The following is a 13,506-nucleotide window of genomic DNA, read 5'->3' as shown; positions in this document are numbered from 1 at the left end:
CTGTAAGATAAAGCCTCTATTGGAGAAAGGAAAAAAAAAAAAAGCTCTAGATCAAAGACTTTCCAAACACATGAAAAATAAATGTGACAGAACCAAAACTGATTCAACTAACTGCACTGGAATATTCGGTTCTACACGATGAAACAAAAGATGACATAGATTAAAAACAAAAACGTAAGGTCTTTACCAACAAAAATTGCCTTACCTGCAAAAAAAAGAAAATGTATTTAAAAGGATCTCCTCAAAATTATTGCACAATAGGTAAGATTATTTATAGGAGTCAGAGGGAAATATTTGGAGTTAGATTATTCCCTAAGTAATGAAGAACCATGAAGACTTTGTTTTTTTAACCCAAGCATGTTGAAAGAAAAACTGTACACAAAATTCACTTGTACTTCAATGATGATAACACTGAGAAAATTATTTTCAAAACTGCACTTTTTTACAGGGACCAATTATTATTGCTTAAAAATGTGCAATTAAACTTTCTTTACTTTAATATAGTGCTTAGTTTATCCTAAATAATCATTTGTTTTTATTAATTTTTCTTATGAGAATGTATACTAGAGTTATGTAGTGAATTTCTTGTTGAATTTTCAGATTGATTGATGTTTGAAGTAGGTACAAAGAATTTTATATTGAAATACTTAAAATATGTATTTAGTCTCAACTCTTTCTACGAATTCTAAACACTTTAAGTACTTAGGGGTTGTGTGCGATTAATACTGGAATACTGGTATGGGGGTCAGTTGGTCCGAGGTCTGCAGTCTGTATGATCAAGCAATGATAATAATGTTTATTCATTTAGCAGCTGGAGTCCGTGAGGCTCCTTATACCCTGGGGCCAGTGCCACTTCCTGGGCGTCAGGTTTTGCTGCCGGGTTCCCTTCCCTCTTGGAGGTGGCTTGGGGGCGGTTTGTTTGTTAGGAATCAGAACTGAAGGGCACCTGTGACTGCTGGGATTCAATCCCATCGTCAGCCAGGCCACACTGATGATTTGGTGACGGGGAGGGGGAAGGGGAGCTTCCCAGTCTGGCTGAGTCATTACTTGACGGTGAAACACAGACAACCGTCTTCTGTAGAGAAGGCTTAGGAAGTGCTGGGGAGATTACGCAACGCAAAAGTGATGACGGACATGGAGCTAGGACACCCGCCTGTGGGTTTTAAGGGAAAGGATCGCACCTGGTCATCGCGGAGGAAGAAGCCAAGGAGGTAGGAGAAGCCCAGCATGGTCTCCCGATGCATGCCGTTGTGCAAGTCATTCTTCAGCAGTTTCTCCTCCAAGACCACGTGATACTTGAGTACGTCCTCCTCCTGGACAACACACAGAAGGGAAAGTCAACCCACAAATCAGCCGGTCCCCGGGCACTTACTGGGCTGCCCTGATGTCCAGGCACCGTGGGGTTTAGAGCAATAGCTTGTTGAACTGGAAATTTCACCCGAGGCATCAGGGCACAGTAGATAATAAATACCAAACCCGAGACAGATCACCTTGGGGAACCTGCAGACTTTCCATGTAGGATGGTCAGGAACTCACTACGGGACCCTAAAACCCAGAGTGAGGGCAGAAAAGGTTGGGGGGGGATTTTAAAGTTGATTTCTTTGGTGAGAACAGCTGTGAAGAGAGTCCTCACATCCCAGCCTGCCTTTCACCTCAGGGGTCATGAGAGGAGGCTCAATGGGGTATTTCAAAGGGCTTGATCTGTGTCCTCTGCAGACAGGGTAGCCTGTGGGGTGTCACTCAGGCCTGAGCAATCTTGTGCCAGGGACTGCTGGCAGGTTGACCCCCAGCGGAGGGGGCAGGCTGTCACCGCACGGAGACAGGCCTGCACTCCCAGCACTGACGTGGGACAAGAGACTACAGGTGTCCTGTGGACCAGAGGGTTGGCCGTGTCTGAGAGAGCTGGTGCCTTAGGTCCTATCCTGGATGGCTTTCTGGAAGGGCAGACGGGCCTCCCCAGGGGAAAGGCTGGAGGTGGCCTCTGGACGCTGAGGGTCCACTGGGAAAAAAAGTGGCTGCAGGAAGAGACGCATGCACACAGGTGGGGGGAACTGCAGTCAGAGACCACCAGGGATGGGTGGGGTCTCCAAAGAACCCATCAGAGAGCGAGAGAGCAATGGCATCTCAAGACGGTACCAGTTAGATAAGAACTTCCTACCCTCTTAACATCTCTTCCCGACCATCAACAGGTCCTAACTGCAAATCTGGTGAGACCAAAGCTGAATTCAGTGAGATCAGGAAAGGAAATAGAAGCGTCATATGGGGAAGGAGAGATGGTGAATTACTGTCTCAGCTCCAAACCACGCTCTACACTGTTTCTGCGGTGGAGCTGGGACCACAGCCCACGCTTCTCCTCTGCCAGGTCTCCTGTTTGGCGCCACCAGTGGAAAGTGCTCGAGGGAGACCGTGAGGCCTGTTAGAGGGATCTCCTCTTCCCGCATGCTTCCTGGTCCTGGGGGCATCACCCCAGCTGCACTTCATCGCCCTGCCAGCGGCAGCTGGATCCAAGCGGCAGAGGCCTGTCACTCCCAGACTGGCCTTATCATGTCCCCCTCCCCCCAAGACGCCAGCACCAGCTGGCATCTCTGAGACGCCTGGGTCTTGGACCCCAGGAACCCTCCTCCAACGTCAGAGCCACAAGCCTCAAGCCTCAGAGGTCTGCGTTACAGCTCCTCCAGGCTCCTCCAGATTTCTGACTTTTAGCTGTTCTGACCTCTTTCCTCTGTCCTCCCAGCCTTTGGGGTTATAGATGCTTCTATGCTATCTCTTTTTTACCTTTCAATTATATTTATATACCTTTATATACCTTTATATACCTTATATATATTTATATAGCTTTATATACCTTTATATTTTTTACCTTTCAATTATATTTATATAATTTTATACCCAATAAACAATTCATAATATTGAATTCTCTCTGGTACGGTTTCCGTCTCCTGACGGACCTTGATTTTTTTTTTTTTTTTTAGCAATCATTTTTACCTTTCCATACTGATTTTTTTCCATGGAAAGGCATTTTATTTTAAATATAGCAGTGTGTACATATCAATCCCAAACTCCCAGTCTATCCCTCCTGCCACCCTCTGATGGACCCTGATTGATTCAAGGACCAAACCCCCTCCTCTAGTTTCCTTTCTGGACAAAGCCCAGCATGGAGCAGTGAGGAAAGAAGATTTCATTCTAAATCCAATTCAAAATGTTGATTTTTACAAGGAGCTGGATTTTTCTTTTTTACTTAATCGAGACTGTGTTTGTGACTTACAGTGATGATAGGACTTTCTGGGGAAGCAGAAAGGCTAAGACCAAAAGACAACCCTCAGAATGGGAGAAAATATTTGCAAATGAAGCAACTGACAAAGGATTAATTTCCAAAATTTACAAGCAGCTCATGTAGCTCAATAGCAAAAAAAACCCAACCCAATCCAAAAATGGGCAGAAGACCTAAATAGACATTTCTCCAAAGGAGATATACAGACTGCCAACAAACACATGAAAGAATGCTCAACATCATTAATCATTAGAGAAATGCAAATCAAAACTACAATGAGATATCATCTCACACCAGTCAGAATGGCCATCATCAAAAAATCTAGAAACAATAAATGCTGGACAGGGTGTGGAGAAAAGGGAACACTCTTGCACTGCTGGTGGGAATGTGAATTGGTACAGCCACTATGGAGAACAGTATGGAGGTTCCTTAAAAAAGCTACAAATAGAACTACCATATGACCCAGCAATCCCACTACTGGGCATATACCCTGAGAAAACCATAATTCAAAAAGAGTCATGTACCGAAATGTTCATTGCAGCTCTATATACAATAGCCCGGAGATGGAAACAACCTAAGTGCCCATCATCGGATGATAAAGAAGATGTGGCACATATATACAATGGAATATTACTCAGCCATAAAAAGAAATGAAATTGAGCTATTTGTAATGAGGTGGATAGACCTAGAGTCTGTCATACAGAGTGAAGTCAGAAAGAGAAAGACAAATACCTGACGCATATATATGGAATTTAAGAAAAAAAAATGTCATGAAGAACCTAGGGGTAAGACAGGAATAAAGACACAGACCTACTAGAGAACGGACTTGAGGATATGGGGAGGGGGAAGGGTAAGCCGTGACAAAGCGAGAGAGGCATGGACATATATACACACTACCAAACGTAAGGTAGATAGCTAGTGGGAAGCAGCCGCAGAGCACAGGGACATCAGCTCGGTGCTTTGTGACCGCCTGGAGGGGTGGGATAGCGAGGGTGGGAGGGAGGGAGACGCAAGAGGGAAGAGATATGGGAACATATGTATATGTATAGCTGATTCACTTTGTTATAAGGCAGAAGCTAACACACCATTGTAAAGCAATTATATCCCAATAAAGATGTTAAAAAAAAAAAAAGGCTGCGGGTTTGCCTGAGGGTTTATCCCAGGGCAGGAGAAGAATATTCCCCACTGAACAGGTTCAAAGGGCTGGGGGAGGGCTGGGGGCGGGGAGACACAGTGAAGAGGACTCCACTTCCACCCCAGGAGTCCCGCTTGCTCAACACGGCAGCCACCGAAGTCTAACACACGGCTCCTCCCTTCACAGAGTTTTCACCCAACTGGAGAGCTAAGACACACCCGCCTGGAAAGACAGTTCCTTATACCAGGTGTGTTAGGTGCTGCAGGGCGTACTAATGGTCTGAATTCAGAGGCAGGAGAGATTTTCTGCGGCTCAGGGGCCAGAGCCAGCTTGTCTGAGGAGGTGAGACTGGACTTGAAGAATGGGTATATGTACAGCTGATTCACTTTGTTATAAAGCAGAAACTAACACACTATCATAAAGCAATTATACTCCAATAAAGATGTTAAAAAAAAAAAAAGAATGGGTGGGGAGGTTTCAGGAGGCATCGAAGGAGGAAGGGCAGCCTTCCTGACTCAGGGGGCGGGTGTGTGTCTGTGTGTGTTTGTTTGTGTAGATAGGAGCAAGGTACTGAACATGCCTTTGCTTTCTTTAGGGTCTGTATGACATCACTCTGGTTAGACCACATGGTATCTGCAGAGAATGGATGGGAGACAGCAGTGGGCCCAAGGGTGGCTTAGCGGGACTTCAAGTATCAGCCCCCATCTCCTTAGCATCCTCATCTCAGTCACCCTATATAAAGAGAGAAGTGAAAACAGCGTGCTTGCTGTGCAATTACAGCTTTAAACTTGGGGCTGGGTGCAGGGCACCCCTGGGATCCTTCTAAATGGAAATTCTGGTGCCAGCACTGAATAGAAGGTAATCGTGGCCAGTTTATGGAGACCCTAAGAACCTGGGGAGGTAGCTTGGACTTAGTCATTCAGGAAATGGAGATCCACCCAAGGGTTTTGAGCCAGAGAGTGACAGGACTGGAGCTTTTTATTATTTCACGAAGTCTTTTGACAAGTTCTGACTGTTCAGCCCCAGATGTTAGGAATCAGGGAAGACAGAGACGGGGAGAATAGGAGGAAGACAGAGACAGTGCACTCCCTCTAGGTCCCAGCTGCTGACAGCTCACTGCATGGGACCAGGGAGAAGCCAGGGAGGGGAGGAGGGGTGGCCATGAAGATGTTTCCAGGTTCCTGGGATGCCTTCATCCTTGTGTATGTGAGCCTGAGTGTGTGCTTCCAGGGGTACGAACTCAATATATGAGTAGCTCTGGCTTGGGGGAGGTCCGGGTATGAGAGAGTCTCTGCTCAAGTTTACGTTAAATATCTGGATATCGACAAGGAAGTTTTGATGAAAGAGTGAAATGGTACATGGTTGATGGACTGAAAAACTTTCCGTGTTTGAATTTCCAGGAAATAATTTCCCAGGTTATTATTGCTGATACTACCAGAGTTGTGACCTTCTTCTCCCGGATGTAACTCTCAATGGCGTCGTTGTTTGGAGCGAACACCGTGTAAGTGTCAGCAGCCTCGATCGAACTTGCCAGATTATGTTGCTGTGATGGAAAGAGACAGGAGCGCGTGAGGGACTTCTGTTCCCAGGTAACCCGAGCAGAGGGTCATGCAGAGGACGTGGTACTTGCAATGATGTAGCCCCGGAAGATGGAATAGTCAGGCATCTGGTCCAGCCGGGTGAGTAGGTTTGGTAAGGAGCCAGTTAGACCTCTTTGGGGAACCAGAACCTGGGAAAGGAAGCCCCAAAATTCTGTTAGCCTGCCTTGGTAGGACTTGCTGCTCTCCGGTACACAGGTTCATGTCACATAACGATATGTGATCATGAAGCCTCTGCAAATAGAGAACAAGGTACCTTTTCCTTTGATCGTTTGCAAGACCAAAGAGGGGTGCATAGTTTGGGAAGTGAAGTGGGTTGGATTTCAGCCCTACTCCACCACCAGACCAGGCACCTCTAGGCAGGGAACAACCTGCACAACTGTTCATGGTGGCCCTAACAAAGGGGACCACAGCGTCCAATGGACAGGTAGAAAAGGAGCTCCTTAATGAGCCACTGCAGCCCAGAGGCTAAGCAGTGAACTTGAATCAGTTGATGCGCAGCCATGGATCTCTGTGTCCACATAAACTTCTTCCTCAACCCAGCTACCCAGCCATGAGGACCCTCAGTGGCCTCCTTTGAGAAGTGAGGAGAACGGCACACACTTTCTGAGGGTTGTTATAAACATCAAATGAGATAATGCAATACATGACACCTGGCACCTAGAGGGCTGGCCATCATTCCAATATTACTGCACACAAGGTGGGGTGGTAATGCTGATGAGGGACAGAGAAGAGAGGCAGCTCCGCCCCTCCGGGACACGCCATTATATGGGGGCTCACGACCTATTCCATAAAGAACTATCAAAACAAGGGGGGCACAGTTATGCCAAATGAGTTCTATGCTGAGAAATCCCACGGGATTTCAGAGGAAGGAAAAGGGAATAAAAATGACATTTATCGAGGTCTCCCTAGGCAGCAGTGAGAGAGGAGGTGTTGTTTAATACTCATAGGGAAGAAAAATGGGGCTCAGAGAGGTTATGTAACTTGCCCAGGGTTACACAGTTAGTTAAGCGCCTGAACGAGATGCTGTATGATTCTAGAACTTACCCTCTTGACACTATGTCAGCCTCGGTGATATGGGCTGCAGGGATCAGGGATGGCTTCACAGAGAGGTGGGACTCGACCTGGCCCCCGTGATAATAACGCTCAGTGCAGGACATGGGTTGAGATGCCATTTTACTAATGAGGTTTTGTTAATCAAAAATGTAAATGAGAAGAAGAGGTAATTTTACACTTAAAAAAATTTTTTTTTTTTAGTACTTTGAAAAGCCAGTATTGGAGAAGAAAAATACTCTTAGTAATACTGCTTTCTGATAAATGAAGCCATAAGCCCAGTATAGTTCCCTGCAAATGACCTATCACTTGCTCAAAATATGGTGTATTTTTTAATGCCTCTTGGTAATACAAGAGAATTGCAAGGTCTTTGCAAAGTGTTGCACTCAGAAGTCTTATAAGAAGCGTCTCTTTTCTGAACAGAAACAGTTAATGTGTTCTGTAACTTGAAATAGAAAAGTATGTAAGTGCCAAGTGAGAATAATTTTAGTTAAGATGCAATTAGTTAATTGTCTTTTCTAATCTTCCGCTTTTCAAAATTTCCCAGTATACCCTAAATTCGAACTTTAATTTTAAATGAAGATATTAATATAGTAACTGAAAATTACAGGATAGTTTAAAAGCTCGTTTCCCATTAAACTTTTGTTTTCTCTATTTCATACCTTTGAATACTGTTGAATTGCATCTTAGAAGAACATAAAAATTCTACAATACCCTTCCTACCCCTTTCCATTTTTTTTTCCCAGGGCACAATAATGCAGAGGGGAGAGGACCAGTGACACACAGCCAGTTGCCTCTCCTCCAGTTCTTGATTATATCCAATCTGGGCGTATGGACTTCCCAATACTAAGGTTCCCGTGAACCCTGTAAGATGTTCTGATAACTAAGAAATATGATATATGTGGCCACACATTATACAGGACCCACTGCAGGATATAGGCTGAGTATATAGTAACTGAGTCTTACTGAATGAGTAGAGCCTCGAAATGGTTTTAAAATAAAAATAATGAAGCACAATACAGGTTGCTTTTATATTAAGGCTAAGTATTTTTTCCCAGAAAAGATCCTGCACAGGAGGATAAATAACAAAAGGAGAAGAGATTCCACGTGTGCGGGAGGAAGCGATTTGGTACCTTGTTGATGACGTGTATCACTCCATTTGTGGCTGCGTTGTCACCATCAATGACGCGCGCTCCTTCGATTGTGATATTCTGTGAACGCACCACAGTGAGAAGGTGAGTCCCTACAGAGTACACCCAGGGATTGAATTATTTGTGGGTTTCCCACTTTTCGAGTAGTAGTGACCTCCTCACTTTTGGACCATGACACAAAGTCAGAAATATTTTTAAACTGTGAGCCTTTTGACATTACACACACACACACACACACACACACACACACACAACTGAAATGAAATAATACTTTCCTCTACTATGTGGGAGGCACCTGATCATCGATTCTACTCTATTTCATTCAAAAAGTGCTGGGGACTTCCCTGGTGGCACAGTGGTTAAGAACCCTCCTGCCAATGCAGGGGACACGGGTTCAATCCCTGGTCCGGGAAGATCCCACATGCCGCAGAGCAACTAAGCCGGTGCGCCACAACTACTGAGCCTGCGCTCTAGAGCCCGTGAGCCACAAATACTGAGCCTGCGTGCCACAACTGCTGAAGTCCATGCACCCCAACTACTGAAGCTCGCGCCGCCTATAGCCTGTACTCCGCAACAAGAGAAGTCCCCACTCGCTGCAACTAGAGAAAGCCCGTGCGCTGCAAAGAAGAACCAATGCTGCCAAAAAAAAAAAAAAAAAAAAAAAAAAAAATTGCTGGCTGAGGCTCACTAAAGTGACCCTGCAGTTGGAAAAACACCGCAGATAGTGCTGTGGGTTGAATTGTGTCTCCAAAATTCGTATGCTGGAGTGCTAACCATCAGTGTCTCAGAATGTGACCCTATTCGGAGACAGGGTCTTTACAGAGGTAATCAAGTTAAAATGAGGTCATTAGGGTGGGCCCTAATCCAATATGACCGGTGTCCTTCTAAGAAGAGGATATTTGGGCACAGACAGCTATGGAGGGAGAAGACCATGTGAACATGAGGACGGTCATCTACGAGCCAAGGAGAGAGCCTGACGTCAGTCCTCAGAGAGAACCAACCCTGCCCACACCTTGACCTTGGACTTCGAGCCTCCAGAACTCTGAGACAAAAATTTCTGTTGTTTAAGCCACCCAGTCTCTGCTTCTTTGTTATAGTAGGCCTAGCAAACGAATACAGATAGTTACTGACTTTTCAAGAATATTAATTACACGGGGAAAGGAGCTAAGTAAACCCAAATGCCCGCTCACGCAGCCACCGACCAAGCATGACACATCTGGGCTCCGCTCTCTCTGGTTTCCTCTCCTCTTCTCCCACCACGGCCCTCTGTCTGAAATTCCTCCTGGGAACCCTGGGTGCAGAGGGCACTTGCCTCACCCTGAGCACATCAGCAGAGGTCCTGAAACAAACATTCCTGTCTACTTTGCACATCTCTTCTGGTTACAGGGAGACATTTATATCAGGCGTAAGAAAGAACCCATTACAACTGTGTCTTTGATGGTTAGCTGCTCTAGCTCACAGGTCTTGATTGATTTATCTCTGAATCTACGGAACCTGGGATGAACCTTCCCAGGGTGGGTGTTCAACTAATGCTTGCTCAGAGCATCAGTGATTTCAAACACCAATGGAAAACCACCCATTGTCTGACATATGCATGTAACGTTCTAGAATTATTGTAATAAAATGTAAAGGGTCCATGGGACCGTACGTAACTCTTTCCTGCTTTCTAAAAGGAATGATCTGAGGAAGCACATATATTTAGGTAATACTAGGCATAGAGCCTTTTCACAGCGCCATCACTGATGGGTAGATAGGCAGAAATGCTGTAGAGCTGCAATTCTAGAATATTCTGACCCCGGCCCATGCTCCATTGATGGGGCAGTTCTCATTTCCCAGTAGAGTCTCCGTTTTCATCTTGTTCAGTTCACAGAAAGAACTTTAAAACACTGCCGCATTCAGCAGGGCAGCCAGACTTCTGCACAGAAAACTGAATCCAAGTCCTTGAAACACCATAGAAAAAGCCAGAAGGTGAGCTTCTACAGGGCTCTGCTCTCCTGTGCACTGTCCTGTCTCCAACACTCAGATCAGTTCCTGGAGCATAGGAGGTGTTCAGTAAGTATCTGTTTATTTATTGTTTTGGCTGCATCGGGTCTTCGTTGCGGCACGTGGGGTCTTCGTTGAGGCACGCGAGATATTTCGTTGTGGCACGTGGGCTTTTCTCTAGCTGTGGTGTGCAGGTTTTCTCTCTCTAGTTGCAGTGCCTGGGTTTTAGGGCGTATGGGCTCTGTAGTTGTGGAGTGCGGGTTCCAGAGCTTGTGGGCTCTGTAGTTTGAGGCACGTGGGCTCTCTAGTTATGGCGTGCAGGCTTAGTTGCCCCGCGGCATGTGGGATCTTAGGTCCCCAACCAGGGATCGAACCCACATCCCCAGCATTGGAAGGCGGATTCTTTACCACTGGATCACCAGAGGAGTCCCAATAAATACCTGTTGACTGACCCTAGCTTAATACAAAATTGTAGTAATCTCAAATGACTCAATTAGTAGGTTTCCAATAACCAGCTCTTAACCACACATAAAAATCAAAGTTGTGAAACTGCGCGGCCTTCACCCAGAAGAAATGAAAGGATTGCCTTTCCGGATCAGTCTGTTGTCTGTCAGGAAGAGCCTGTGGCCAACCAGTGGGCAGAGAGCTTCATTTTATACTATCCCTGCTACAGAGTAAGTGTGTGTGTGTGTGTGAATACAGGTTGCTAAGTGTTGAAGCTGGGTGATGCCTACAGGGAGGTTTTATTCTCCATTTATTTTTGCTCACGTTTGGAAATTTCCCTAACAGAAAAAAACTAAAAGTACACTATGAACGTAGGTCACAAGTTTCCACTAAACAGACACAACACGACGCTCTCTTACCCCATCCGCCTTCGCCAGGTGGAGGAAGCTGCCCTGCAAAGACGTTGCCAGCATGTCAGAAGGTGACAGGGCCTGCAGATCGGCCACTCCGTACGTGCCCAGGAGCGTATGGTACCTACAACAGTCCATAAGGGCTGTAATGAGGTAGCAATGCTTGAGGCAGTGGCATTGTGAGGAGTTAAGACAGTAGGTTCTGGAGCCAGACTACCGGGTTCAAAATCTCCCCCTGCAACTTCAGCCATGGTACCTGGGTTAGTTAATTAACCACCCTGTGCCTCGGTTTCCGCATCTATAAAATGGGACTAATTCTGTCTGTTTCACAGGGTCCTTGGGAGGATTAACTAGGTTGTACATAAAGCAGTTAGCACAGAATTGGCTGTCAGTCATGTTGACGACTTCCATCCTGGGGTAAGGAGGTGAGGGGGTCCTGGGACATGGTCAGTTGCATGGATCTGAAGGACCATGTGGCCTCCCTTCACTGAACTTCATTCACACTGATGCCAGTAAGATACCATGAAGAATAAAACACACATAATACCTACTTTATGAGGGTGGGAATATTGCTCTTGGTCAACCAAAAGGCTTTCTCATCTTGGTCCATGTCCTCAATAGCTTGTTGGGAAGGCACGAGGATGGTGAGGTTTGAGGCGGCTGACAGCATGGGTTGTAGGGAAGCATTCTGAATCGCAGAAGGAAAAGAAACTGGCCTGACTCATGTCAGAGGACAAATGCTGACTTAATGCTTGGCAGAGATGACAATTTCCCATGTGATATAATTTCAGAGATACTGGGAAGGTCCTAGGGACCCCTTTCCCAAATCGATCCCACCTACCGGCTGACGCCTCCTCTTCCCTCTGAGACTCATCCCTTTTATTTAAACGTGTGAACCTTGACAAAAGGCAAATTTTCCTGATCAGGTCACACTTGAGTCATTATCAGTCATTCACCCTTTAGTCTAAATGAAGAGGCAGAGAACACTCTTGAGAGTGTCATGCATGTGTGTGCACACGTGTGTACAGAGAACCTTGAGAGTCCTTGGATGCCTTTGGAATAAGGATGGTGGCAAGATTACAGGAACAGTTTCAGCATGAGAGAGAGAGACTGGAGGCCTGAAATCAAACTTTATCTACTCACCTAGAGCTACTTCTGGGTAGAAGCAGTGGTGGGCTTATGTTTCACAACCGGCTCTCCAGGAAAAACAAACAAACAAAAGCCCCGCTTCGCAGTGTTTGCTGATTTCTGTGGTGTAAGTTCTCCCATCATAGCTGATTCCAAGCTACCGTCATAACAGCATAGAAAGTGGAGTTGGGGAAGCTGTGCTCTTGTGAGCTAGGACGAGTGGGTCTAGCCCACCACAGGGCAAGCTTCTGAGTGTGGGGTGGGTCTGTAAGAAAATCAGCACCTGCTCTAGGACCCTCAGTCCCTGCTGTCCCGTGTGATGGGGGTCAGAGGGACCCCACATGGAAGCAACAGGAAGGCGTCCTGGAGTGGCTGCTGACCAGACACTGCGTATCTTGGCATCTGTCTTCTTAAAAGGGACAAACCACTTGTCACGATGGCTGGCTGAACGTGCCACCTTGGGCCACTCAGGCAAAGATGACAGAGACTCAGACAACTGGGGATGGTGGGATTAGACTCTCTGTTATAGAACTTTCCAAAGGAGAGGGAAAAGCTCCTCTGGGCATGTTGGGGCAGAGGGCTAAACACACATGAAATAAGACAGTACTGCAACTATAAATGCCAAATATAATTTGGTGAATTACCGTGATGAATTATGCTTTTCAAAAATACCTCTTTTGATGAATGAAGTTATACATATATATTTGGATTGGTTGAAAAGTCGACCACCCCAGCTTATATTAGACCAGAAGCTCTTGGCCCTGGTTGCATGTTAGAATCACCTGGGAAAGTGTTAAAATACACTGATGCCCAGGTCAAACCTCTACCCAATCAAATCAGAGAGTCTGGGGGTGGGAGCCTAGGCGTGGCTATTGAAAATCATCTGTTCCATGTGGTTCTAAAGTGCAATCAAAGCTGAGAACCACTGTTCTAGACAATTTCCCTCCCTCCCCCTCACCAGCTGCATTTTCAGTTTTCTGTTACATGTAGTCCAAATATCTAAAATTATTATAAATTCCCAATCCTAATTCCAACAAAGGTACTCACATTTATCCACTGGTTAAATATAGCTGCTGCAGACAGAAAGGACAATTCCTTATTCATTTCGTGCAAGAGAGGGAGGAGAGAGGAGAGAGAACACAGGGGAGGATCAATGAGAGGCATAATCCCAGGGCATCTCTGGGCATCGTCCTTGCCAGCCTTGTCGATGCCGACATGAATGATGCCCAGGCTGGATGAATCCCCATGTTGCCAGAGCCATGCATTTCTTTCATGTTTAATGGCTTTAATTATCTTCTGTATTCGAGGTAAAGGAGTAATTCCAGAAACATTA

General features: G+C 45.9%; 1 protein-coding gene across 1 annotated transcript in view; it reads right to left on the bottom strand.

The window, feature by feature from the left end:
• The window catches only part of STAB2 (stabilin 2), a 165,556-nt gene that overhangs the window by 65,962 nt on the left and 86,088 nt on the right, over positions 1-13,506 (bottom strand). The window contains exons 28-34 of the mRNA XM_082850111.1: positions 13,221-13,268; positions 11,597-11,733; positions 11,055-11,169; positions 8,191-8,268; positions 6,037-6,135; positions 5,842-5,949; positions 1,182-1,313 (exon numbers count right to left, since the gene is read on the bottom strand). Coding sequence (XP_082706237.1) covers positions 1,182-1,313; positions 5,842-5,949; positions 6,037-6,135; positions 8,191-8,268; positions 11,055-11,169; positions 11,597-11,733; positions 13,221-13,268 — 717 coding nt within the window. The remainder of the gene's footprint in view (positions 1-1,181; positions 1,314-5,841; positions 5,950-6,036; positions 6,136-8,190; positions 8,269-11,054; positions 11,170-11,596; positions 11,734-13,220; positions 13,269-13,506) is intronic.

This window comes from Leucopleurus acutus (genome assembly GCF_964270905.1).
Source record: "Leucopleurus acutus genome assembly, chromosome: 11".
Classification (NCBI taxonomy): Eukaryota; Metazoa; Chordata; class Mammalia; order Artiodactyla; family Delphinidae; genus Leucopleurus; species Leucopleurus acutus.
This window is presented reverse-complemented; position numbering and strand designations above follow the sequence as displayed.